Source organism: Tursiops truncatus, chromosome 12, assembly GCF_011762595.2.
Source record: "Tursiops truncatus isolate mTurTru1 chromosome 12, mTurTru1.mat.Y, whole genome shotgun sequence".
Taxonomy (NCBI): Eukaryota; Metazoa; Chordata; class Mammalia; order Artiodactyla; family Delphinidae; genus Tursiops; species Tursiops truncatus.
Window position 1 is genome coordinate 38,928,028 of NC_047045.1, and position 23,190 is coordinate 38,951,217.

Below are 23,190 nucleotides of genomic sequence, written 5' to 3' on the forward strand. Positions count from 1 at the left end.
GGGGTGCTACTATCTGTTCACCTCCCCCAGAGCTTGAGCGGAGGGCGGGAGAGCAGGAGGTGTGACCCTTGACCTTTGGCCAAGCCCACGCCAGGAGGTGAGGCTGGCAAGCTCTTGTTCGACAAGTTCAAGCTGCTGGGAGAGCTTTAGTAAGAATTAATCTCTTAGAGATCGGGGATCACCGCTGTCTAGGCGTGCGCTCTCCCAGCGCGGTACAGGATCCAGGGCAGGAGAGAGCACAGGAATCGCGGGAAAGGCGGGCGGGAGGAGTAGGGGGCTAAGGCGGGGGAGGAAGCTCTCCAGAATCCCTGGACCCTGAATTGGGGCGGTGGGGGGCAAGCGAAGCCCGCTGGGGACGGGCAGCGGGAGGGAAAGCTCTACCCTCCAGCCGCTCCAGTGCAGAAATAATGGAGGCGAAATAGCTTCGCCCTGCTCCGGATGGGCTTTACTTCAGCAAGCCGGCGGCACCCTCCCGGCGGCTGGTGCCCAAGTGGACAGCGCGAAGGCCACAGGAACGCGGAGCCTCCCGCAAACCCCATCCCAGGCCTCAAATACGCACACAGTGTCCTCGCCTATAACGTTTCGTAGATAGTTGCAAAATGAATAATTACTCACCTTGGACCAGATCCAAGTTTTACCCAACAGAAGGGGCACGAGACCAAGAATGAACCAACTCACATGGCCATATCCGGCGCGCACAATCACACACAAACACACAGCCACCCAGTTCTTCCACGAATCTGTCTGGCGCTCTGGAGAGAAGGGGGAAAGTGTTCTGAGAAAGCTCCAGCTGCCTCCCCTTCCCCCTTGCCATGAAATATAATAATTCATTTTTATTACGAGAGCCGCACTGTCCTCACCATCTCGCACGCACAGAGCCACACTCCCTTATTCATACTCTTAACTCCTCAGCTCCGAGAGCGCCTGCATTTTCTTTGGGAGCCGCTTGGAGGTTCATTAATATCATTAGCATTTAACCCCCTCCCTCTTTCCATCTCCTCCCCGCACATGGCTGACGTCAGACCCCGCCAGGAGTTGGGGGAAAAGCTAAGTGGGCCAGGGACGCCCTATTCCCCTCCCCGTGGCTGCCTGTCAGAGCGCTTCTGGAGATATTACAGGGGACCCAGTCCGCAGCGACAGGCACAAAGTCACGGGGTAATGAACTTCGGGAACCCTTTGCCGCTGCGTGCTTGGCTCTCCCCGGAAACCGGGAGCTGGCCTCCTGTTCCCTCGGAAGACTTCCCAGCAATCTAGTTTTTCCCACTCCGCGCTCGGATTTGGGCAGCGCGGAGCCCATCTGCCTGAGGCTGCGGTTGTGTGTTTCCCTTCTTTCCGTAAAAGAGCAACGGTCTGTAGAGATCTGCCCACACTCTGCCTGCCTAATGTAGAGGGAGGAACTGAAGACTGAGAGACAGGAATGGGGAAAGAGAGGGATTTTGCCCTTTTTGCTCCGTAGAAAGACCATTTTCGTGTCTCCATCTCTGTTCTTCAATACCCTTCTCTTGCCTGTCCTCCCTTCTCCCTCGATCTGCCTGTCCGTCTCTCCATTTGTCTGTACATGCCTGTGTCCATACCAAGCAACATTCCCAGCAGCTGCGGTTTTGCAAGAGGCGGGAAGAAACTTAAGGATGCTTAATTTTCCACTGTGGAACGAATTCTGAGCGCCCGGGGAGCAGCGCAGCGCGCAACCGACACCCACCTGTCCGGCCCCGGAGCCTCCCAGGCTGGAAGGCGGCTGGAGAGCGGCGGCGCCCGGCGGCGAAGCGGGCGTTGCCGGCCGGGACTCGGGCAGCGCCCACCAACCGCTCCGCCCCGGGACCGCCAGCATGAGCAAGCCGGCCGGATCAACAAGTGGGTACCTATCGGGCCGCTGCGGGGCTCAGGCGCGCAGGCTGGGACGGACGGGCGGGCGGGGTAGCCGGGGAGGTCCTGCTCCGATCTCCGAGACTCCGAGCCTGGGAAAGGGACTCCAGCGGTGTGTGCGCTTTGGCCCAGCTCCTTGTAGACCATGAGTCAGTGCCTTTCGTGGTGAGGGAAGAACAATTTCGTTACCTCTGGGTTGCTTGATTCCCCCCTTTCTCTGGTATGGTGGGAAGGTTGCGACCCAGGCCGCCCAGCAGTCCCGCGAGTTGCCTCCACTTAGCCGCCAGGTGCGGGGAAGAGGGGGAGGAGGCGGCGGGGGCGGGAACTAGGCCGCAGCCCCAGGCTGCAGCACAATAACACGCTCGCTCAAAACTCCGAGCTCCAGAGCGCAAAAGCAACTTTGCGCAAAGCGGATTTTGAATGGAATGCTTTGCACCCCTTTTCTAGCTATTTCAAATAATCCTGCAAATTGGGAAGCAGAAACAATTTAAAAGTCACATTTTCCTTAATCCTAAATCCGCGTAGGTCATAACTGGGGAATTTAAAGTATGGCGAACCGCTCTAGCAAAGAGAGGACCAAATCCCTAATCCCAAGGAGTTTTCGAGCGAGAGCTCGGCAGAGGCAGGAGAGTGCGGCCTGTTCCCCTCCGCGCGCTCCTCTCCTTCCTCAACCCTGCTTAGCTGGAGGCTCTCCCTTGGAACTCCAAGTCGTGGCTGATCTCTAACCGCCCCTAGACGCCGGAGTGCAGGTCTGAGTGTATGTGCGAGGGCTTTTGCGTGCTCCTTGCCTGCGGACCCTGAGAATGTGCAGGCCAGAGCCGGCGCTGGGCCGGCACGGCCGCAATGCCAGGGTCTCCATGGGGCATTTCAGTTCCCGCCTTCCGGTGGCCCGGGGCTGCGGTTTCCAGGGTCCAAGGCTGGGGGTGGTCGCTGCCGAAGTCCCCACATCCCGGAGTGCTCCCGCCGCCCTTGTCGTTTTCGCTTATGGCATTTTTGGCGCTTGTGCTTTTCTCAAACACCCCCTCCCCTCACTCCCGCTCATTGTTCCGAGCCTTTGAAAGTTGGGAGAGTCCGAGATACTTCTGAGGACTGATAATGAAGTCCCACTTGAGTGGGATGCAATTCCTCCCCTCCCTCTCAAGAAGTGGGTTGTGTTTTTATTTTGTCCGTTTGTTTTGGTTTTGGGCGCTGCCATTTTAAAAATTAAAGTGAACGTGAACAAGAAGAAAAAAGGAGAAATGTTTGGAACTAAGGCGGAGGGAGGAGAGAAGGAATCTCAGCTGCCGCCCGAATCAGAGCCGACCCTGGTGGAGGACTGGAGTTTCCAGTTAACCTCGGGCCTACCTGGCCCTCGCTGTTCGAATCTCTGGGAAAGGAGGCGAGCTCGCATATTTATTGTGGCCCATGTTGTGGCGTGTGTGCGTCCTTCCCAGGAGGCGCAGAAGGAAAGCCTTCCTGGTGCATTCCGAGCCTCCACCGCAAAAACTGAAGCCGGCAGGCCTCGGCAGGCCTCGGTGCTTGCTTGCCCCGTGACAGGTCCTCGCCTCCTTCCCTGGAAGTAAGGATCCTCAGACCCCTCGCCCACTTGGGGTGCGCAGTCGCCGGGGTTGAGGAGCCTTGAAAAGTGAGGCCTCGGAGGTGAGGGAAGGGGCGGGCACGAACTGGGTTCGCTGGAACCGCGCCCGCATGCTGTAGATGGACTAGGACGCAGGCGGACCGTTCGGACTTTTAGGAAAAAAGGCAGAATGACACTGGGGAAACTTTGGAGCTTTCCAGCTTCCCAAGAGCCTGAGTTGGGCCTCCTAAGCCTCGAGCCCGACGCAGGTCCGGACGCCTCCGCAGGAGTTTCTCAGGCCCGCAGAACAGCTGACCCCGCCCGCGGCGCCGCGCCATCCAGGCCTTCTCCAGACCGGTGGCGGCAGCGGGGCCCAGGCCTGCGGCCCTCGGGCCCCGAGCAGCGAGGGGGTCGGCGCGCAGCGGGCGAGGTCAGGGCTGAGCCCGGCCGCGAGGTCTGCAACTCCCGCCTTGCTCGGATTCGCACAGCTGGAGAGCAGAGCGATGTCACCCGGGAGACCCGCCTGGGTGGTAACAAGACCCCGGCCAGTCACCCCTGCAGCCCAGACTAACTTCTTTCAACAGCCTCTGATGGTAATTACAGTAATCGAAGCTGCCATATATCTTTAGGCAATTATGACACACAAAAAGCCCCGAGGGGACCCCCTGGCGAGGGAAGTTAAGAACGGTTTTCCAGCCTCAGGAAACTCCCGCCTGCCTCACGTCGGAGCTCGCTCGACTTGCTAAATGAGGGGAGCTTTGCAACGGGGTCAACCAGCTTGTCTCGTGACCCAAGTCACCTTAACGTGGCTGGGTGGCGGAGTCTGAGGCGCACACCCGCTCTGCCCCGGAATTTTCGCGTCCTCCCCTCTGTGCCCCGCCCCAGGTGGGTACGCCTGTCTCTAATCTGCCCCGGGAGCCTCGGCCCGGAGGTTTGCGCTGGGGCAGGGCCGCCCTGCCGCCGTGGCGGCCCCGGGGGGGGCCGTTGGTCTAGGAGCCCCGCCCCTGGAGCCCGAGTAGCGTCGCCCGCCCCTAACTGGTCCTCCCTCCACCCCGTCGGGGTTCTCCAGAGATGCATGTCCCTGGCCTCCCGTCTGGATGGGGGGCGGGAAAGAGAACCCCCACCACTGCTCCTCCCACTAGCTCATCTTGGCATCATCAAAACTGCCACCGGGAAGAGGAGGACAGCTGGGACGACAGGATGGCTGGACCTCAAACACGGACCCCAGCTCAGCCAGAGCGTTATGCAGAGGAGAATGGTTGCAAGATATGGAAACCAAGTTTACTGCTTTCCAGAGTGAGGGCGGCTGCTGCGCGGCCGTTGAGTTCCCTTGGGCGCAGTGACAGGTCCGAGGGGGTGAGGGACAAAACCCGATGTCGCCTCCCCTGGCTTTCTACAACCCCCTCCTTCCCCCAGCACAACCTCTCCTCCCACCCTGCGGGAGAGGGGGCGCCGAGGCGGTGGTCGCCGCGCCGCGCGCCTCCCCCGCCGGCCTTTGTCGCCATCCGAATTCCCATGCTACTTTTTTTGACGGGTCACTGGTGGCTCTATAGGCAGGTGCTACGGCGGGGTTGTAATTGCCCGGGCCGAGCCTGGTGGTTACCAAACCCCCTCCCCAACCCTGCCGCCCGCGTCCTCCCCGCCCCCACCCCCTGCAGCTCCTCGACGGCCGCGGTCGGGGGTGCGCGCCCGCCCGATGCCTCGGAATCCACCGGCGAGTTTCCACCCTGAGGCCTCGGGCCCTTCCTGCGCGGCGCCCTCGCCTCCCCTACTCCCCTGGACCAGTCGTCCTCACCCTTGCCTCCCATCACCCCAGCCTAATCGTGGTCCCTAACCTGAGCGCTCCGGGAACAAGGTGCCAGCTTCACAGAGGCCAAGCCGGAGGCCGCCCGGGCCCAGACTGGAGGCCTTCGGGCCGGTAGCAAAGGGAACATTAAATGTAAAGAAGTTAATTATTAACTAGTATTGTTAAATATCATCATCATCGTTATCAAAGTATTAATTAAGTTAACCCTTTATTTAATACTCCCTTTTTTTGCACGAGGAAGGATTTCAAAGTTCTTATGAACCACTTCAGGCTTGTTGGACCCTTGAACCTTATAGAAAAATAGTTCCCTCCCTTATAACTTTTCGAATTTTACCCTCTCCCTAACATTCCTCTAGGGTCCGCGGCCATCCCAGGCTAGAGGGGATTCCAAGGCTATTTCTCTTAAGTCAGGCGACTGTCGAGGCCACGGAGGGTGGGGGCAGTTTAGGGAAACCAGTCAGAACTTTGAAAGAATCGGCCTCAGACAGCGGTGGAAAAACAGAAAGCCAGGGACCCCCGCAGGATCTAGTGTGAGAAGGTAGGGCTTTAAGGAGGAAGACGTTGGGGAGTCGAGGCGGAGGGGTGTCGTCCCACCCTAACCTGCCAGGGAATCGACATACTTACAACACTCTCCTCCTACTTGCCTACCTCGGTGCTGGTTACTTTGGGGAGAAAAAAATTTTTTTTCCTAAAAGAAATTATTTCTCAAAAGCGATCCATCAAGCATTATTTTAAATAGGTAAAGTGAAAGTTGGGCAATTACCACTACCCTTATTATCATTAATAATCCTAGTATTAGCATTACAATAATAATCCTAATAATAACAACCGCCCGGCAGCTCAGAGAAAACTCGATTGCCTTCCAGCTGCCATCCCTGGTTCCAGCCGTGTTTGTTTTTCTTCTTTTCCCTTTTACATTTCAAGTTTGTCTCCTCGCGCGCTCACTAACAACTTTCTCTGTTAAATGCAAGAGCAGGAGAGGGAGGCGGCCAAACTTTCCGCGGAGCAGAAAGGCAGCGGCGGCCGTGCTGCCGCCCTGGCCTGCTGTAATCTTTTATTCCAAAATGGGTTTCGGCGATTAGAGGAGACCCAAATACATGTAGCGGTGCATGAATAATGCTCATTGTAGGAAACTGACACTTGCTCAAGGAAAAAAAGTTTGGCTATAAAATCACTTCATTATTTGCTTTTACCGCAGCTTCGGTGCTAATCCCTTCAGAGGTCAGATTGCTTAGCATCTCTCTCTCCCTCTCCCCTTTCCTCCTTCTCCGCCCTCCTCTCTCTCTCACCCCATCCCCCCTTCCCTGTCTTTCCTGCGATTTCAGGCCGTATTTTAGATATCCCCTGTAAAGTGTGTGGCGACCGCAGTTCGGGGAAACACTATGGGGTCTACGCCTGCGACGGCTGCTCGGGGTTTTTCAAACGAAGTATCCGAAGGAATAGGACGTATGTCTGCAAATCTGGAAACCAGGTACCTTAGCAGGGCTGCGCTGCCCCGCTCCCCTCTGCCGCCTCCCCTTCCTTTGTTTGTGCCAAGGCCTCCTCTGAGTTTCCAAGCTGCTGAGGAGAGACTAGGCCCTGACCTCTCCTTTCCTCTCCCCTCCTTCCTGCCTCAACTCTCAGTGGCCCTTTTGCTTGGGAAAGGCAGAAAGAGGCAAGGGAAGAGAGCTGAGTTTGAAGGAGGAAAGCTGAAGTCCCAGCGTCTCCTTACACCCCCTATCAATCCCCGCCCCCTTTTTTTAATCCTCTGACAGTTTTTGACACTGGGTAAGGCCCACACCCAGTGACTATAAAGCCAGCCCAGAGGATCTAAGGAACTTTAGAATCTAAACCACAAGTGCAGGCAGGTAAAAGGGCTATTTTATGTCACTGCCACCCCAGTCCCATTCCTAGCAGCACCTAAGTTCAGTGCTCTGACCCAGGTCTGTCCGGGCAGAAGTGAAAGGCACAGGGCATTTCAGTCAGCGAAGTGAGCATTGGCTAGTTGGAACAGAGAGGATGTGCTGTATGAGGGGCTGTGCCTTCAACTTCAGAGAAGCAGGGCTGCTTGGTAGTGGGTAGTGGGGCTTCAGCACCCATGTGACTTTAGTTGGGCCTTGTCAGAAAAGGGCAGAGTGAGCAAGAAGAGAAGGTGCCCAAGGAAGGAAACTGGGAGCCTCTCCACGGTCCCCAAATCTTCACTTTCTCTGCTTCTCTGGTTGATTCTGTTTTGATCTTGAGCAGGCAGAACTGTCTCAGAGAGACAGAAGAGTAGGGGCATGGGTTGAGTGTGAGCCAGAGCTTCCAGAAAGAGTGAGCAGACACCTCCCCCTGACTCAGTTTCCAGCTCAGTAGTAGGTTTATTTCAACCTAGGAGATCAGCCTTTTGGTCCCACACTTGGCCTTCTCCTTAGCCAGGCACACAGACCCTAAATACAGAGTGACAATCTCCACTCCCAAGAAGATCCTGGAGAGTGCAGTAATCAGAAAACATCCTTTGGTAACCAAAATACTAAAACGTTTTCACTAATTAATATATATGATACACATATATACATACACATATATTGTCTGGTGCTAGTGAATTGTTTATCTTTTTCTGAACCTATGTCTGCTCATACCAATTTCTGATAGATTTGGATTATCAACAAAAACAAGAACAAGAAGATGCTGCATTTGGATAAGTTATTTTGAACTCTCCAGCCCTGTTACCTGTTTAATTGGGTCCATAGCTCTGTATCAGTTTCTCTCTTCACCATATGGACACATCACATTATATACACACAGAACTGTATCCCAGTAGCTCCACAAGAATATGAGATTATTGTGGGTCATCAGACTTGAGCAGGCCTCTACTTAAGTTATCTTTTACTTTTATGCAATGCACAGAATTGGGGAATCAAAACCTCAGATAATATGCTTGATATTTTCAAAGGGGCTGGCTGTCAATTCACACATATTGATGTCAGTCCAAGTGCTTGTAAAGGAGTGTTGATAGACTCATCAGGCATGGTGGTCCTCTTCTTACACAGAGAATAAATGGACCTAGCTGAAGTGCGCATCTTTCTCTCAGGCTCCAGATATTTATATACATTTGATCTGATTTGAAGACACTTCTAGGAACTAATGAAGACTTCTGTTATGCATTAGTATGTTTATCAGAATACTAGGAGGATAACATTGAGGATAGGCATATGATTGCATTTAATAATAAGTTGTTTAAACCTTTTTACATTGAGCTATTACACTGGCCAGCAAAGATGACCTGAAGAATTCAGTTAGGAAAAAAATTTATTTCCTTTCTCTCCTTTATTCTAAGCTTAGGTAAACAGCATTCTAGTTTATTATTAACAGTAATGAGGATGTTTAGAAATTATTATGAACTTCTGCTCTACCTTTATTTTAAATAAATCAACGTATTTTAAATCAGAGGGGTGTGATCTCATAAAACTGTGTGTTTGAGTGTATAATTTTTTCCTAAGGGATATTTCAGAAAATTTGCTTACTCCAAATTCAGAGTATATGAATTTTGAGATTATGAAACAAAATAAAAATACATTTATTTTATTCTCTTTCTTCCCACTGTAAATGTAAAAGTAGCAAGTAGTATAAACAGAGCACCAAACTTCTTATGTATTTACTGTGTATAAAATACACATGTAGACATGACTCTTTATGAATCTATGTATATGTTCTCTCAGTAATAGCACCTAACGCTGAGTGAATTCCATTAGAAATTTTCTCTGTTTTCCTCTTTTAATGGCCAATATTTTTCCAGAAAATTGCATTGGATAAAACATTTATTTTCTCATGCATCTCAAATAAGTATTTCTAAGGCACAATTACCTCTTTTTTTTTCAGTTATCGTGCTAATATTCTCAATCTATGTTATCATTTTGTCAGACAGTTCATCACATTATCTTCCTGGTCATATTTACATGGTGGGCATTTCTAGAATTTGTCCAGGCCTTGGGCTCTTCCCTTCCCACTCTCACATCTGTAAGCCTTGCCCTCCTAACCACTCTGGCTTCTGCCTCACCTTCCAGAAATGGCTGTGTTTCTATGAATCTGGGCTAAGGCTAGTCTTTAAGACAACTCTCAACATGCTGGTCAGAAGCATGGCTTGGAGTACAAAGGCGAGAGAGGAAAACAGGAGAGTGGAGAATAATGGGAAATATTTATCTGACAGATAAATGGGCTCACCCAGAAAGTGACAGAAAGAGGTAGACTCAAGACCTGAAAGTGGAAAGAATAGTTGGTGGGAGGGGGACGTGGCAGGGGTCCTGGCAGGCAAGCCTGCTCCTTGCAGAACTCTAAGGCCTCCTCCTCCAGGGCAGGTCGCTGTCTTCGGTCCTGAAAAGTCTCGCCCCGCTCCAACCCCTCTGCGCCTGGCGGAAGTTCCCCTCGGGAGCTCCTCCCCACGCAGCGTAGTCTGGGCAAACCAGGAGCTCTGACCCTTCACCTGATTTGACAAGGACTTTCCTTCTTGTCCGCTTTCATAGGGTCAGGGGCTGGTCCTTTTGAAGTAGCCCCAGGAATCCCAGCCCTTTCTCTTCCTGGCCCCGCTGGTGCCCAAGGCCCTCGCGTTTCGCGGACCCAGGCTTGCAGCTCCGGGGTCTGTTGCGGGGTCCGTACCCGCCTCAGCGCCTTTTCCCCGACCCGGCGCCGGCTTCGCGTCCCCAGTCTAAATGTCCTGGGGGCCGCTGACCGCCTGCGCTCTGTTCCAGGGAGGCTGCCCGGTGGACAAGACACACAGAAACCAGTGCAGGGCGTGTCGGCTGAAGAAGTGTTTGGAAGTCAACATGAACAAAGATGGTAATCTATTTATTCTTAGTACATCTTTTTATCCTTATGTTGGTTGAATAGTAAGTAAATTATGTGTACAGAAAATAATGGCACTCCTATGCATGTAAATCATCTCCTGAGCATTTCTTTCCAGGTGCTGGGAATTGGCCTCCGGCTTTAGTCATCTCCCTGCATAAGCCCCACCCTCACCCCACTGAACTCCCCAGGGCAAGACCCATGCCCACGTGGGACACTTGCGCCTCACAACCATCCCCACGAAGCCAGCGTTCCTGGAGTCCCCACCCCACTCTGCTGGGGACCCGCATGTGACATTCCCGGCTTCCCATGCTGATTCTTCTTCTCACCTCTCCTTGCAGCCCTTTTGTGGTCAGACTTAAGCCTGTTAGCCTCCCGCAGGGTCTTGCTGTCTGGATACTCTCCTGGAGAGGATATCTTGGGGCCTAGGAGACGGGTTCAAGGAGGAAGGGCAGAGACACGAACACGCGGAATGTCCACCCCTTGTTTGTAGACTCACCAAGATTACAAAATCAGGACGGCCGATCTGAGCTTTTTCAGGGCCTTCTCTTAGTTCTAAAGAAAGGGGCTGGAGGGGCAGAGTGACGCCAGTGGGTGCCTCGGACACCCAGCTCCCAGAAGGCTCTTAAAGGCGCGCAGCAAGAACTAGGTCGTCAGGATGCTTCTTGGGCTTAGAGTGCAATCCAAGCTCGTGCCCGGAGGTGGCCTGGCGAGGGCGCCCCAGGCCGGGACGTGGCAGGGGTCTTGGCTGGGAGGGAGGGATGGGGCTTCAGGACTGGGTGCGGAGTGGGCTTTGCCCGGACGGAGGCCTGGGCAGGGTGGCATCTCCACGAGGTACAGCGCCCACTGGGGAGAGAGTTCCTTCCTCCGCGGCGCAGGAAGCAGGAGGGAGCGTCCAACCTGTTGAACTTGTGTATTGACAAGTTGTCAAGCTCGTCGAGCGGAAGATTGCCCTGAATTAATTTGTTTGTTTAAACTGTTGGTGGTAATTGTCACATCTCCCCTGCCTTCCTCCAGCACACTCTGAGAGGGCTTTCCCTCGTCCCATTCCCCAGCGGACCCGGGCTCGGGTCCTTTTCTCCTGGGGTCCTCGGAGGCCAAACGGCATCTCCAAGTGGGGCGAGGGATGGAGGTGGCGGGGGGAGTGGTCGTCTAGCGGATTGGGAAAAGTGTGTGCAGAGACGCTGTGCCTGGCTGTGCGCAATGCTCCCTCTACCCTTGGTTGCGGTGGAGACCCAGCTACTCCTGCCCAGAGGGTCTCTGGTTTCCCTGCTACCTTCCCTGGGTGCAGAGGAGCCCTCAACCGACAGAGAACACACCTAGTTTTGCCTGAGGCTCGGGTATTAGTGTGACACTTTGGGCCGGGCTGCTCTTCTCAGCTTCAGCTTCCTTATGCAAACAGTGTAAGGGTTAAACGGTCTCAGAGCGCCCTCCACCCTCACATTCCTTCTCCCTCCTTCTCTTCACCTCCCGGGTGCCCTTGCCTGTCCAGACGCAGCTTTTGGCCCGAGAGCGCGGCAGCGTCTAAGTGTCACCGAGTCTCTGATCTCGGGCGTGCGCCGGTCTGTCTGTCTCTGTAGCCGTGCAGCATGAGCGGGGGCCTCGGACGTCCACCATCCGCAAGCAGGTGGCCCTATACTTCCGTGGACACAAGGAAGAGAACGGGGCGGCCGCGCACTTCCCCTCCGCAGCACTACCCGCGCCGGCATTCTTCACCGCGGTTACGCAGCTGGAGCCTCACGGCCTGGAACTGGCCGCCGTGTCCGCCACCCCTGAGCGGCAGACCCTCGTGAGCCTGGCTCAGCCCACGCCCAAGGTCAGTGACCTTGCTGGGCCCGAGACCTTTCCGAGTGGAGGGCGGAGAGGGGCGCGCCCATTCTTTCTCAGCTGGCATGGCTCAGGCAAAAGATGGAGAGAGAGAGACCTCACGGGGTGCTCGGTGCTTCGCCGAGCCCTGCGGGGAGCTCTAGACCTCCCTCTCTCCCCTGTTGAGCTAGGGGTGCTCAAATTTTAGTGTGCAGTAAAGTCACTCTCTAAGCTGACTGAAAACGTGGCCGCCTAGGCCCATCCCCCTTTCAGCAAATTTGAGGTGGTGCCCAGGAACCTGTATCTTTAGAAAACACCTAGTGTAAAGCCCTGGCTGAACTAAGAGGGCAGCCTAGGTGTTCCTGGAGGACAGAAGAGCAGAGATTGTTTTTAGAAGACAGAAGTTGCCTGCAGCTGGCAGAAGAGCCCCTGAATTGCAACTGCAGGGGTCTAATCTCTTGGGCAAAGCCATGGGTCCCTAATGCAAGAGAGAAATGTGGAGCTCACCTTGTTAGGACAGTTTGAAGAAGTTGGCTTCATTTCCCACTCCCCGTACTCTCTTCTGAGCCGCATGAATTTACACGAGAATTGAGCCTCTACTAGCAGGGACACCGCCAGAACCACCTCAAAAGGCTGCCACCTAGGGACTACCTTCCAGGCTTCCAGTTGGTACCTACCCAAAGCCCCCACTCCAGGCCGAGAAGGGCTCCAGATCTCTCTCCCCAAGAGGAGGGCCAGCTGCAGCCCCACACTGCAGGGAAGCCAAACACCTGGGCACACGCACACATACAATATTTAATATTGCTTTCTTATCCTTGATGTGTAGAATAAGCTTGGGAAAGTAGTGTTATGAATATGTCGTCAGTTATGAATGGGAATGCTCTATGAATGATTAAGATGTCTAATTGAAATATTTCCATAATATACTAATCCTTTCTAAAAATACTCATATGCATATTTGTGTTTGGGATGCCTATTAATTTATACTTTCTCCACATCTATTTTTATTTACTCAAATGCAAGAAGCTCTTGTCTAAATTGGGAGACAGGCTTGGCACTTGGCTCAGCCTGAGGAAAATTTGCTGCAGGGGATAGAAAAGCCAGATGCCCCTCTTGAAGGAACAGGCCGCCAAAGAGTGGAAATGAGCCTCTCCCATCAATTATTATTCCCCAAACTCTATAGATATTCCTATCTCCTTCACTGGTCTAATTAGAAAATTTAAAATTTGGCTCTTCTTGCAAAGCTGCAGTTTCCTTACTCCCTGTTGTTTCTCTTTCTTCCCCACCCAGTACCCCCATGAAGTGAATGGGACCCCAATGTATCTCTATGAAGTGGCCACAGAGTCAGTGTGTGAATCAGCTGCCAGGCTTTTATTTATGAGCATCAAGTGGGCTAAGAGTGTTCCAGCTTTCTCCACGCTATGTTTGCAAGACCAGGTATGACCAAGAGGGCACTGAGCTCTTGGGGGAAGGGGGTTGGGAAAGAAGCAACAGTAGCCAGTCTTATGAAACTAGAAGTTACCTGGATAAATCACCAAGGCCAAGCATCCGTTCTTAACAGCAGTAGGAAATGATTTTTCTTAGCTTCTTGCTATGGGTTCAAAATAGCTAGCTATGGAATCCTTACTAAGAAATGTAATTATGTTATTTCAGGAAAGTTGGATATGATCTAAAAAAACCAAATATACAAGACCATTGTCTTTTTTTTCATTATCTTTTTTTAGTTTAATTGAAACAGCAAATTTCATCACAAATTTTAAAAATCTTAATGACTTTTAAAATTGTTAACAAAACAATATTTTCTTAAGAACACTGGAACTGAGAGACAGAACGTGATGAGAGTATTCCCTTGTAAGATTTTGGGAACTAGTCTCATTATTTTATATTTGCAGCTTTATATTTTCCATTGTGATGTTCATAGTTTTGGCCACTGATTGATCAGCATGAAGGATTAAAGAGTGCATTGCACACCTCCCTTGATTCTTTAAATGCTTTTAGAGTTTTTGTAAACAAATAGGTCTGGTGCATAATCCTGTGGTTGTAAATGACATTAAGAGGGAGAAAACAAAGTATGTGCCTTTAAAATTGCATCGTACCGAAACTCAGAAGTTTTGTTGTTAGGAATATCAGAAATGGCCTCTGCCAGAATTTTTCTGCCCTTAAGGGAAAGACATAAAATGAAGTATTCACAAAAATTGGCCGTCACCAGCACATTCATGGAAATTAATGACAAATTTCCCAAAAGGCTAATAAGTAGCTCCAAAAGCAAAGGATTTGTTTCTTTAATTCATTTTATACCTAATTAAAGCATAATAGTGCCCCTTAATATGAAGTACATTTCCTACAGAGAGCCCTGGCAATGTGCTCAAAACATTTAATCTTCTAACCTGGGATGTTCTTTTTTTCATGGCCTGGACTTTCAGACATGGTCAGAATTAGACATTGTTTACCTTGCATTTTTAAAGTATTATTTTCTGTATTTAATGCAATAAAACTGAAAATAAAGCACTTTGAAAATTAAACCTTTTGGTCTAATTGTGATTTTGGTTACAAGCCTTCACAATTCAGCCCTTAGCTCTCAAAAGGAAATCCTCTCACATCCAGAACTGACTGGTTTTTGAGAGATTTTTCAAAAACAAATTTTTCAAGATGGTTAGTTTCTATCTTTGACCAGCTTTACTGGTTGACTCTGACCATTTGCTGTGTGTGTGTGTGTGTGTGTGTGTGTGTGTGTGTGTGTGTAAGTTGGCTATTTTTTCTCAAAACAAGTATTTGTAGACTCTTTAATCCAAACAAAATTTACTTACTGTCTGCCACTTAGCCCTTCGGCGGAAACCCTTTAACAACAAGCAAACTGCAGTGAAGTGGAATCCAGTACATTAATTTCGAAAAGGAGCCATATTTTCATTTTAAATATTCAGTAGCACATTTTAATAGAATGAAAATGACAAGCACCTTGATGCTGTCCACTTATGAGTCTCAGAAAAATCAGGCAGTGAGATGAGGTAAACTCAGCAAAACCTGATTAACATAATTACACCCTGATTTCCCTGCATGCCTCTTGGGAATTAGTGATCACTCTCCCAGCCCAGCCCGCTCAACCCTCCAGGAAGATGGGGGCCCACATCTGCATGCTTAGTCTGGAATCCTCAACCCTGATAATAACATTTTCTATGAGGGGAATCCACCTGCTGTGCTGCTGGTGACATTTCATAGAGCCTGGGTCTCCTGAGAAGTTTCTAGGTGGTCAGGAACAAATGGATGCAAGAACAAGAAGGGTAAACTCTTTCCCAAGGGAAGCAAAATTTGGGGAATTGGAATGGCTGACTCTCAAATGCATGTGCTTAAGTATAGGCACCTTTTAATAAAGGAAAATATGAGAAAATAAGGGAAAGCTAGAATATTCAGAGGAAGAACTATCAGGACAGGCATTTAAAACACTTCTTAAAATGATGGAAATTTACATATTGAAATTGTTTATAAATTTATAAATTACACACTATATTATATTATACATCTATTGTATGACAGCTGATGCTTTTGGAAGATGCTTGGAGAGAACTGTTTGTTCTAGGAATAGCACAATGGGCCATTCCGGTTGATGCTAACACTCTACTGGCTGTATCTGGTAAGAATTGCACAATTTAATGACTTTGTTGTAGAAATTACCATAAAAATACATTACTGAAAAAAGAACAACATGTAAAGAATAACAAATTCCTGCTGAACAATAGAGTATACCTGTCATTTATAAATCTATATTTAAATGCAAATAATGTTGTTTTGTTGTATTCATGACTGCTTGCATTGTTATTTAAATGCAAATTACTGTGTTTGTTATCATCCAAGAGAAGATTTTATATTAACTTTCATACAATATAGCCAGTTTACATGGAATCAGATATCTTAGAGTGACAATTGAATAGATATTGATATGCAGGATTTTGTCAAAAATCAATATTAAATCATGAAAATGCCTTCATGTTAGAGCATTTATTGCATATTTTTATTCTAGGCATGAATGGTGACAACACAGATTCCCAGAAGCTGAACAAGATCATATCTGAAATACAGGCTTTACAAGAGGTGGTGGCTCGGTTTAGACAACTCCGGTTAGATGCTACTGAATTTGCCTGTCTAAAATGCATCGTCACTTTCAAAGCTGGTAAGCAGACACAAACTGCTGTCTCTTCTCCTTCCCCAGTTTTGCCATCTCACTAATTCAGCCACCTCCAAGTCCAAAAAAGAGGTGATGGTTTTCAAGAGAGCTGATACTCTTAGTCTGACTCCATTTTCGATAGCCATGGAACCTGCATGTTCTTCTGCTGGCCATCCACTTCCAGAGAGTGCTTTCCCCATCTGCATTTCCTGTGCTGCCTATCACAATTTCCTGGTCTTCATTTCTAGTTCCTACACACAGTGGTTCTGAACTGAGAAGTTTCCGGAATGCTGCCGCCATCGCAGCTCTTCAAGATGAGGCTCAGCTAACTCTCAACAGCTACATCCATACCAGGTGACCCTTGTTTGCCTTGAACGTGTACTTAAGAAAATTGCTTCCATTGTGAATGTGTGAGCAGACAGCAAAAAGCCAGTTCAAACATTGTGACTAATTATCCTGTTGCCAAGCCAGTTAATTTAATTAGAATCTGTGTCCTCACGTATTTCGAAGGGTAGGTGAGAGGAGCAAATCAAATTACATTACGAAACTGAAAGCACTGCCAGACACCTTACACCTTTCCTGGGTTAATAAGTTGATCCATCAATATAGCTGAACACATTGAGGTGAATGGGCCCAGATGTGAGCAAGGTGAAAAATGAAGGCTAAAGTGTTATGTTAGTTGATATATTAGAGAGTGGTCACATGATCCTTTAAAAAAGGCAAGTGCCTTTCTTTGGATGCCAATCCCAAATAGAAGGACCAGAGAACTTTCTAAAGTGGTCATCTTTAACCCCATCGTGACTGCTGTCTGGCTTTGGTGATTGGTATCTGTTGACTTATTTTGAGCCATAGCACCCACCATGTTACTTCTGGCCAAGCAAAGCCCACTGGCAGAGGCTGTTCTTGGCTATTGGTAGAAACTCTCAGTCACTGGGGTTCCAGCAGTGCTCCTCCTGGCCCACCAAATGGGCACATCCACCACGAGGTCTACAGACTTTCTGATTCCATTTTCAGACGAAAAAAGCAAGGCTTTTAAAGAGCAGTGAAACCTTGCTAGCTTCCTAAGTTAGGGCTGCAGTAGATCTGAGGTTAGAATAGAGTTGCTCTTCTTACTTATTCTCTAGATCTTGAAGAGAAGCCCATGGAAACCAGTCTCTATCATCTCAACATCACCCATAGACACTAGGCTGGGAGAAACTAAATCAAATGGGTAGAGGCAGTTAATGCTTCCATTACTGAAGGGGTCAAAGAAACCCCAAGTCACCTGTATTCATTTGGGATGATACCACTTCTGCAGGGATCTCCTTATCCTTTTATAAATCCTCTTTTGAATACTAAAGAGTAAAACTGTTCCCTGTCCCAGAGTCATTGAATGTAGCTTTTCGGAATTCCTATTCCTGAAAGCTTTAGGCTTCACAGTAGATCTTCAATAGCTGATAGCAACCAATATCTATTGAGTGCTTACTGTGTGCCTTACAACCCAGCATATTATGATTTTCCCTAAAAGCAGGGGAACAAGTAAATTTGTAAAATGTGAGTTTAACAGCAACAACAAATTGTTCCCTGTCCATGGAATATCACTGAAACTGTGATGAGTGGTAGAGCCTGTGTATGTTTTTCCAAATTAAAGTTCCGTGGTTTTAAATTTAAAATCCACATTTACTTTCAGAATGTATATAGTAAGCACTTACATTTGTTCAGAATTATAAAATGGAACAGTACATAATTTGGGCATTTTTTCCCCACTAAAAACTAAATTGTATATCATAACTGACCTCTGACATTTAGAGTCTTTAAGGTATAAAGAACATCACACCAGGAGAATATGATGCTAGGTATTGATTCAGTCAAGCCTTTGCTGAGTACTCGCTTTGTGCAGGGTGGCTGGTGAGCACTGTGGAACACGAGAAAGGACAAAATACTACCCATTATCGTTACAGGAAGTAGGCAGAAGTGTTACTCCAACTCAGACCAGGGAAGAGAAAAAGCAAAGTGGGGAGTGAGAGAGAGAAATTCTCAGAGGGAGTGAGAAAAAAAATCTGCAAAGTCTGATGCATCGAGAAGACATGTGAGCTAGTTCTTGGATTCCAGCAGGAGAGAAGGGGACCAATAGGAGGCAGAAGAGGGGCTGGTAGAGGCACCATGGAAGGTGTAAGGAGTAAGGGAGAGGGAGTAAGGGAGAGGGAGTAAGGAGGGAGTAAGGTGAGTAAGGAGAGAGGCTGACATTTCAGGAGCTGCTTCTAGGACGACCTGAGAGAGTTAAACCACAAATTAACAAAAGTCTAGTTTAGAGAAATGACAAGTATACTACTTCTCTGTCACCCTCAAAACAAGGAAATTATTCATGGAAGAAACACATCTGCTTTGACGTGAGCCTTTCATTTCATGATATCAGCTACAGCTAGAATTTAATACTAATATCTAGAGTCATACATGTGACAAAACTGACTATACCTTACTGCTTAGCTCCTTCAAATCAGCGAACATTCTCCTCTAGCACTTTCCTGTCTAGAACAATAAAATCTGAAATTGAGAAGTTAATGTGGCAAACTGAGCTAATTGTGCATTAATTGTTAAAGCTGCAAACTGAGCTGATTGTTACAGCCCGGTAAGTGATTTCTCTAATTACCTAGGACACGAGGAGAGGGCTAGAAATCGGCATTTCAAACTATATACAACTACGTGTAACAACTATATATAACTACATATAATGATAAACAATTTAGTTATATATAATAAACTATATAACTGACAATCAAATACCCGAATCCGTGACAGACACAGAACACTTACACCTGGAAAGAAAACTTCCAGTTATGTATGCTGATGGATGAAGTCAAGGGCAAAGATACCCTACAAAATAATTTTGAGCAGTCAGAGAGCCCCTCTCTTTCCTTCTCTCTCTGTCTCTGTCTCACACACACACATACGCATGGTTATTGTTTCTGGGTAGTAGAGTACTCCACATATAATAAACACTTAATTTGTGTTGACTGACTAACCAGCCCCTTCCTAACTAGAGAATAAAAGAAGTGGGTGAGTAGGTGAGTGGATAATCTACTCACAGAAAATCAAGAGTTAACTGTCTGTGGAGTCACCAAAATACGTCCTTTCTGAAAGTAGTTATTTCCCACAGTGTTTTCTCACTGTGGGAAACTTCAGCATGTTGGGTGGATGCTGCAGACACAGTGGGGGCTTATCTAGGCAGCCACTGCTTCCCACCCACTTCAGGGGGCTTCTCTCCTCTGCCTGCCTGAGAAGGGAAACAGAGCTGTTGAAGAGAGTAAGTGGCCAAGGTGAAAGGGAGACGTGGGCCTTGGGAATACTTTCCAGGAAACGTAGGAGATGTTTTTGGCAAGTAGAGTAAGCGGTGGGATTTATGTATTTTTTAAATGTAGAGAAGCTACACCGTGTCCATACTGCATTATTAAAGGTGGTCTGGTGGTCCCTGTCCATTGGTGGTCATGAAGCTGGGCAGTGAAAGAGCCAAATGAGGTCCTCAGAGGCCCAGAATGAATTATCAGCCTCGTATCAGGTTGAAGAGAGGGACTCTCTTGTGCCCAAAGCTAAGAGACAAGCATGAAAGTTGTTCCCCTGGACTCTGCACGGTGGGGTTATTGGGCAGTTAAACTCAATGTTCAGCTACCTAACTCCTGTGTAGGAATTGATATCTGTCAGTTTCTGGCACCTGTGGCCATGGACTGAACCTGGCTGAGTCACAGATAAGTGTCTCCAGAGGTCAGTCTTTTGGGTGGTTTGTGTCAGTGGAGGGAGACCTCCTGGTAGACTGTATTGACACCTGATTCCAAGCTATTGACTGAAGATGCATCAAGGCAGTGAGGAGGTGGCTTATAGGCATCTAAAGGCAGCAGAAAATTGAACTTGCACATCTGAGCACAGATGTACGTTGGACATCAAGAGAGGAAATTGTTCAGCAATTTCTCACATCTTTAATTATATGCCAATTTCATTGACATGAAAGTTGGGTGGCACTGCCAGCCAACAGAATTTAGTCTTTAATTTGCAGTGTAATAAGGAGGGAATTATTCCTGAGAGTGACTAAGTATAGTGCCTGAATAATAATTTAGAGAATTGCTTAGAAAAGGAATCCATTTTATTTGAGGGAAATAGCCTCATGAAGGAGTCTTGTGAATCAGACACTGTGGATGTTGTCACTAGTTTTGTCATCAATACCATTGGTTGGTTTCTACACTGGCAACCTTTTATTATTTGGTCTAAACTTAGTACCATGTTTCTTAAAATTACTTTTTCTCCAAAAAAACTGCAACCCCTGTGCTAATGAGGAGACAGTCACCGTGTGCTTTTGGCAGCATCATTATGTTCTCCCTGCCTCAATTATTCCACCTGCAAAACAGGGACAGTAGTGCCTGGCTAGGATTCTGTAGTATGTTATTAAAGAGGCTGAATCAGGAGATTAAGCTGAAGATGGTGTGTGTTCAAGGATGAGATATTAAGCCTGTTAGTGATGGATCTTACCTTGCTTTCATGGCTTCTCCTATTCCAGATATCCCACTCAACCCTGTCGCTTTGGAAAACTCCTGTTACTTTTGCCAGCTTTACGTTCTATTAGTCCATCAACCATAGAGGAAGTGTTTTTCAAAAAAACCATCGGCAATGTGCCAATTACAAGACTGCTTTCAGATATGTACAAATCCAGTGATATCTAAGCTCTCCAAGTCCCTACTTTTCAGGATGGGACAGTATCTGATGAACTTCTACCCATGGAGAACAAGCCTCAACTAACAAACCCTTCAGGAAGCATAAACCTGGGAATGTGTAGCCTTCAGGAAAAAATGTCAATTGACACAAAACAATTCCAGTAGCTCTGACCTGCTGCCTCACCCAGGGTGGGGTGGCCTGGAAGGAAAAGGGGGTGTAAGAGGACCGCCTGAGCAGAGAGGACTCACTGCTACCATGCCCTGGGAGGGGACCGAATTCGGGGTTGCCACAGGCCAGGCCATTCTGCCTCTTACCTGGAAGATCAGGCTGATCTATCAACAGCTGAAACATAAGTAGAACATTTTTTTTCCCTTTTAGCGTATAAAGTTGGGTAACCAAATATAGTTCTGTGTATAACATCATACAGCAGCCTTCAGAACTATCTTATGTTGAAGAATTTATTTCAAAAATAATGGTTAGGTTTTAAATCAAAAGTTTTATCAAAAGTTTCCCTTCTATTGTACTACTTCATAAAGTGGCCTTCAGAACTGAGTTAATAAGTGAAAGGTAGCTTATGCTGTGAGATTTGCTTTTTCTCTCTCTTCTTCCTTTCTCTTTCTTTCTTCCTCTTCCTCTTCCTCCTTCTCCCCCTCCCCCTCCTTCTTCTTCTTAATACCATAGGCCAGGCAACCTTGTCAAAGGAATTGGTGGACGAAAATGAGATTCTCACCAGGACTTCAGGTTGGATAACATCTAAAAATAGAAGAGCTTTACTAAAAGAACACAAGTCGAGGGAGGATGAATAAAAACAGCAAAACCAAATAAAGTGGAGATGAATGATGGAGTGAGGCAGACTGCTGTCCCATTAACACAGTGCTGAAACCAAAGGCAATGGGGGTCCAAACTCGTGTTTCAGCGAGTCACACCAGACAGTAAATGAACAGAGACATGAGACCAGAAGGAACTTCAAGGAGATGGATGCTAAAGGGCTTCTTGATCCAATGCTAACAGCCTGAGACTCTTCAATGCCTTTCAGAAAACCGGTTTCTAGTAAAGCTTTGAATGCCTGCACGTGCACACACACACTTCGTCCTACACTATAAGCTGCTCCTTTGGTATAAATCTCTACTTATGGAAATGTAGAAACAAACATTTTTAAATAGCTGCTGTACTTTTCACATTTTGATTTATTAGGTACTAGCACTGAGGAAAAACATTCAGCACTTGGACTATTATAGGATGAGTAAAACTTTCCTTGTATAAAGTGAATTAACTGATTTGTGAAGTTAAAAGGTTGTACTCATTGTATTTACAAAGAATAAAAAATATATTGAATTTAAATGAACTCTGCCTGATTTCTTAGCCTCCCTCCCCGGCTGGTTCTTATCTACCAGTTACAAGGCGGCGGCGGCGGCAGCTGGTGTAAAAACTGAAGCTCAGAGCACTGCAGCCTGAAGAACTGAACCACAAAGGCAATTTCCTTTTTACAGTGAATCCCATGTAGAATGATGAATAAAGAAATAAAACATAAGATTCTGTTCTCTGCAGCTCTCAAATGTAATTGCATCTGTTAGAAAAATTGCTGTGTGAGGAAGAAAGAGGCCGATTAACAGAGTCTTCATTCACTCACTCCTCTGTTTCTAACTCTCTTGCCAACATTTCAGTCCTGACCAGGAACTTAAAATTATTTAATGAGCAAAAAGATAAAGTGTGAAGAACCATATTGGTGAGTAAGATGCGGAAAGAGCAGTAGAAAGTGCATTGAGATGTTCCCAGCAAATCTCAGGGCACTGGTCCCACAGCCAGAAGCCAGTGGTGGAAATCAGAGTTGCCCAAGGACATGGGCACTATGCGTTCCTCCTGGGCAGCAGCTCCAGCAAGAGTCTGGAGCAGAGGCACTAGCATCTCGTGGCTAAACTGACTTGGCAGATAGCATGTGTGGAAGTTCAATCAGCCATCCACTCCTAGTCCACTAATTCCACTGAGAAAAAGAACTTGGTCTTAAAGGAAAGCAAGCTACTCAAAGATTTGTACAAGAATGTTCTTTACAACACTGTTCATATTTAAGAACTAAAATGTCCACCAGCAGAGAATAGATAAATTGTGGTAAATACAGACAGTGTTACAATAGTTCAAGTGAATGGACTAGAGCTGATGTATAACATTGGTAAATCTGGAATATGGTGTTGGGGGAAGTGAATTCCAGAGGATACATACAGATTGGTTTTAATATAAAATTTTGCAACCTACAGAACAATAGTCCACCATGTTTATAGATATACAAATGTATAGCATATGTTTAAAACAAACATGAGTATGGTAAACACTAACCATATGATAGTGGTTACCTTTGGGAATGGATGGGATTGCTGAAGGGTACCAAGAAGACCCTCCCTCAGATGTTTCTGAAATGGTTGATTTCATAAGACAAAAGAGAATTGCAAACAAATATAAGTTCAATGACAAGATTTGGCAAAGATGAGCAATGGATTCAAGGCTGTTCATCCATGTATTAATCAA

At 47.7% G+C, this 23,190-nt stretch overlaps 1 protein-coding gene across 1 annotated transcript; it reads left to right on the forward strand.

Annotated features, from left to right (window-relative positions):
- Window positions 1–1,084: 1,084 nt before the first annotated feature.
- NR2E1 (nuclear receptor subfamily 2 group E member 1) lies at window positions 1,085–22,011 on the forward strand. The gene is made up of 9 exons (XM_033867600.2): window positions 1,085–1,851; window positions 6,551–6,696; window positions 9,932–10,019; window positions 11,606–11,841; window positions 13,122–13,268; window positions 15,363–15,459; window positions 15,847–15,996; window positions 16,239–16,344; window positions 20,516–22,011. The coding sequence occupies exons 1-9, from the start codon at window positions 1,827–1,829 to the stop codon at window positions 20,676–20,678; spliced, it is 1,158 nt and encodes a 385-aa protein (XP_033723491.1). The 5' UTR covers window positions 1,085–1,826; the 3' UTR covers window positions 20,679–22,011.
- The last annotated feature ends 1,179 nt before the right edge of the window (window positions 22,012–23,190 follow it).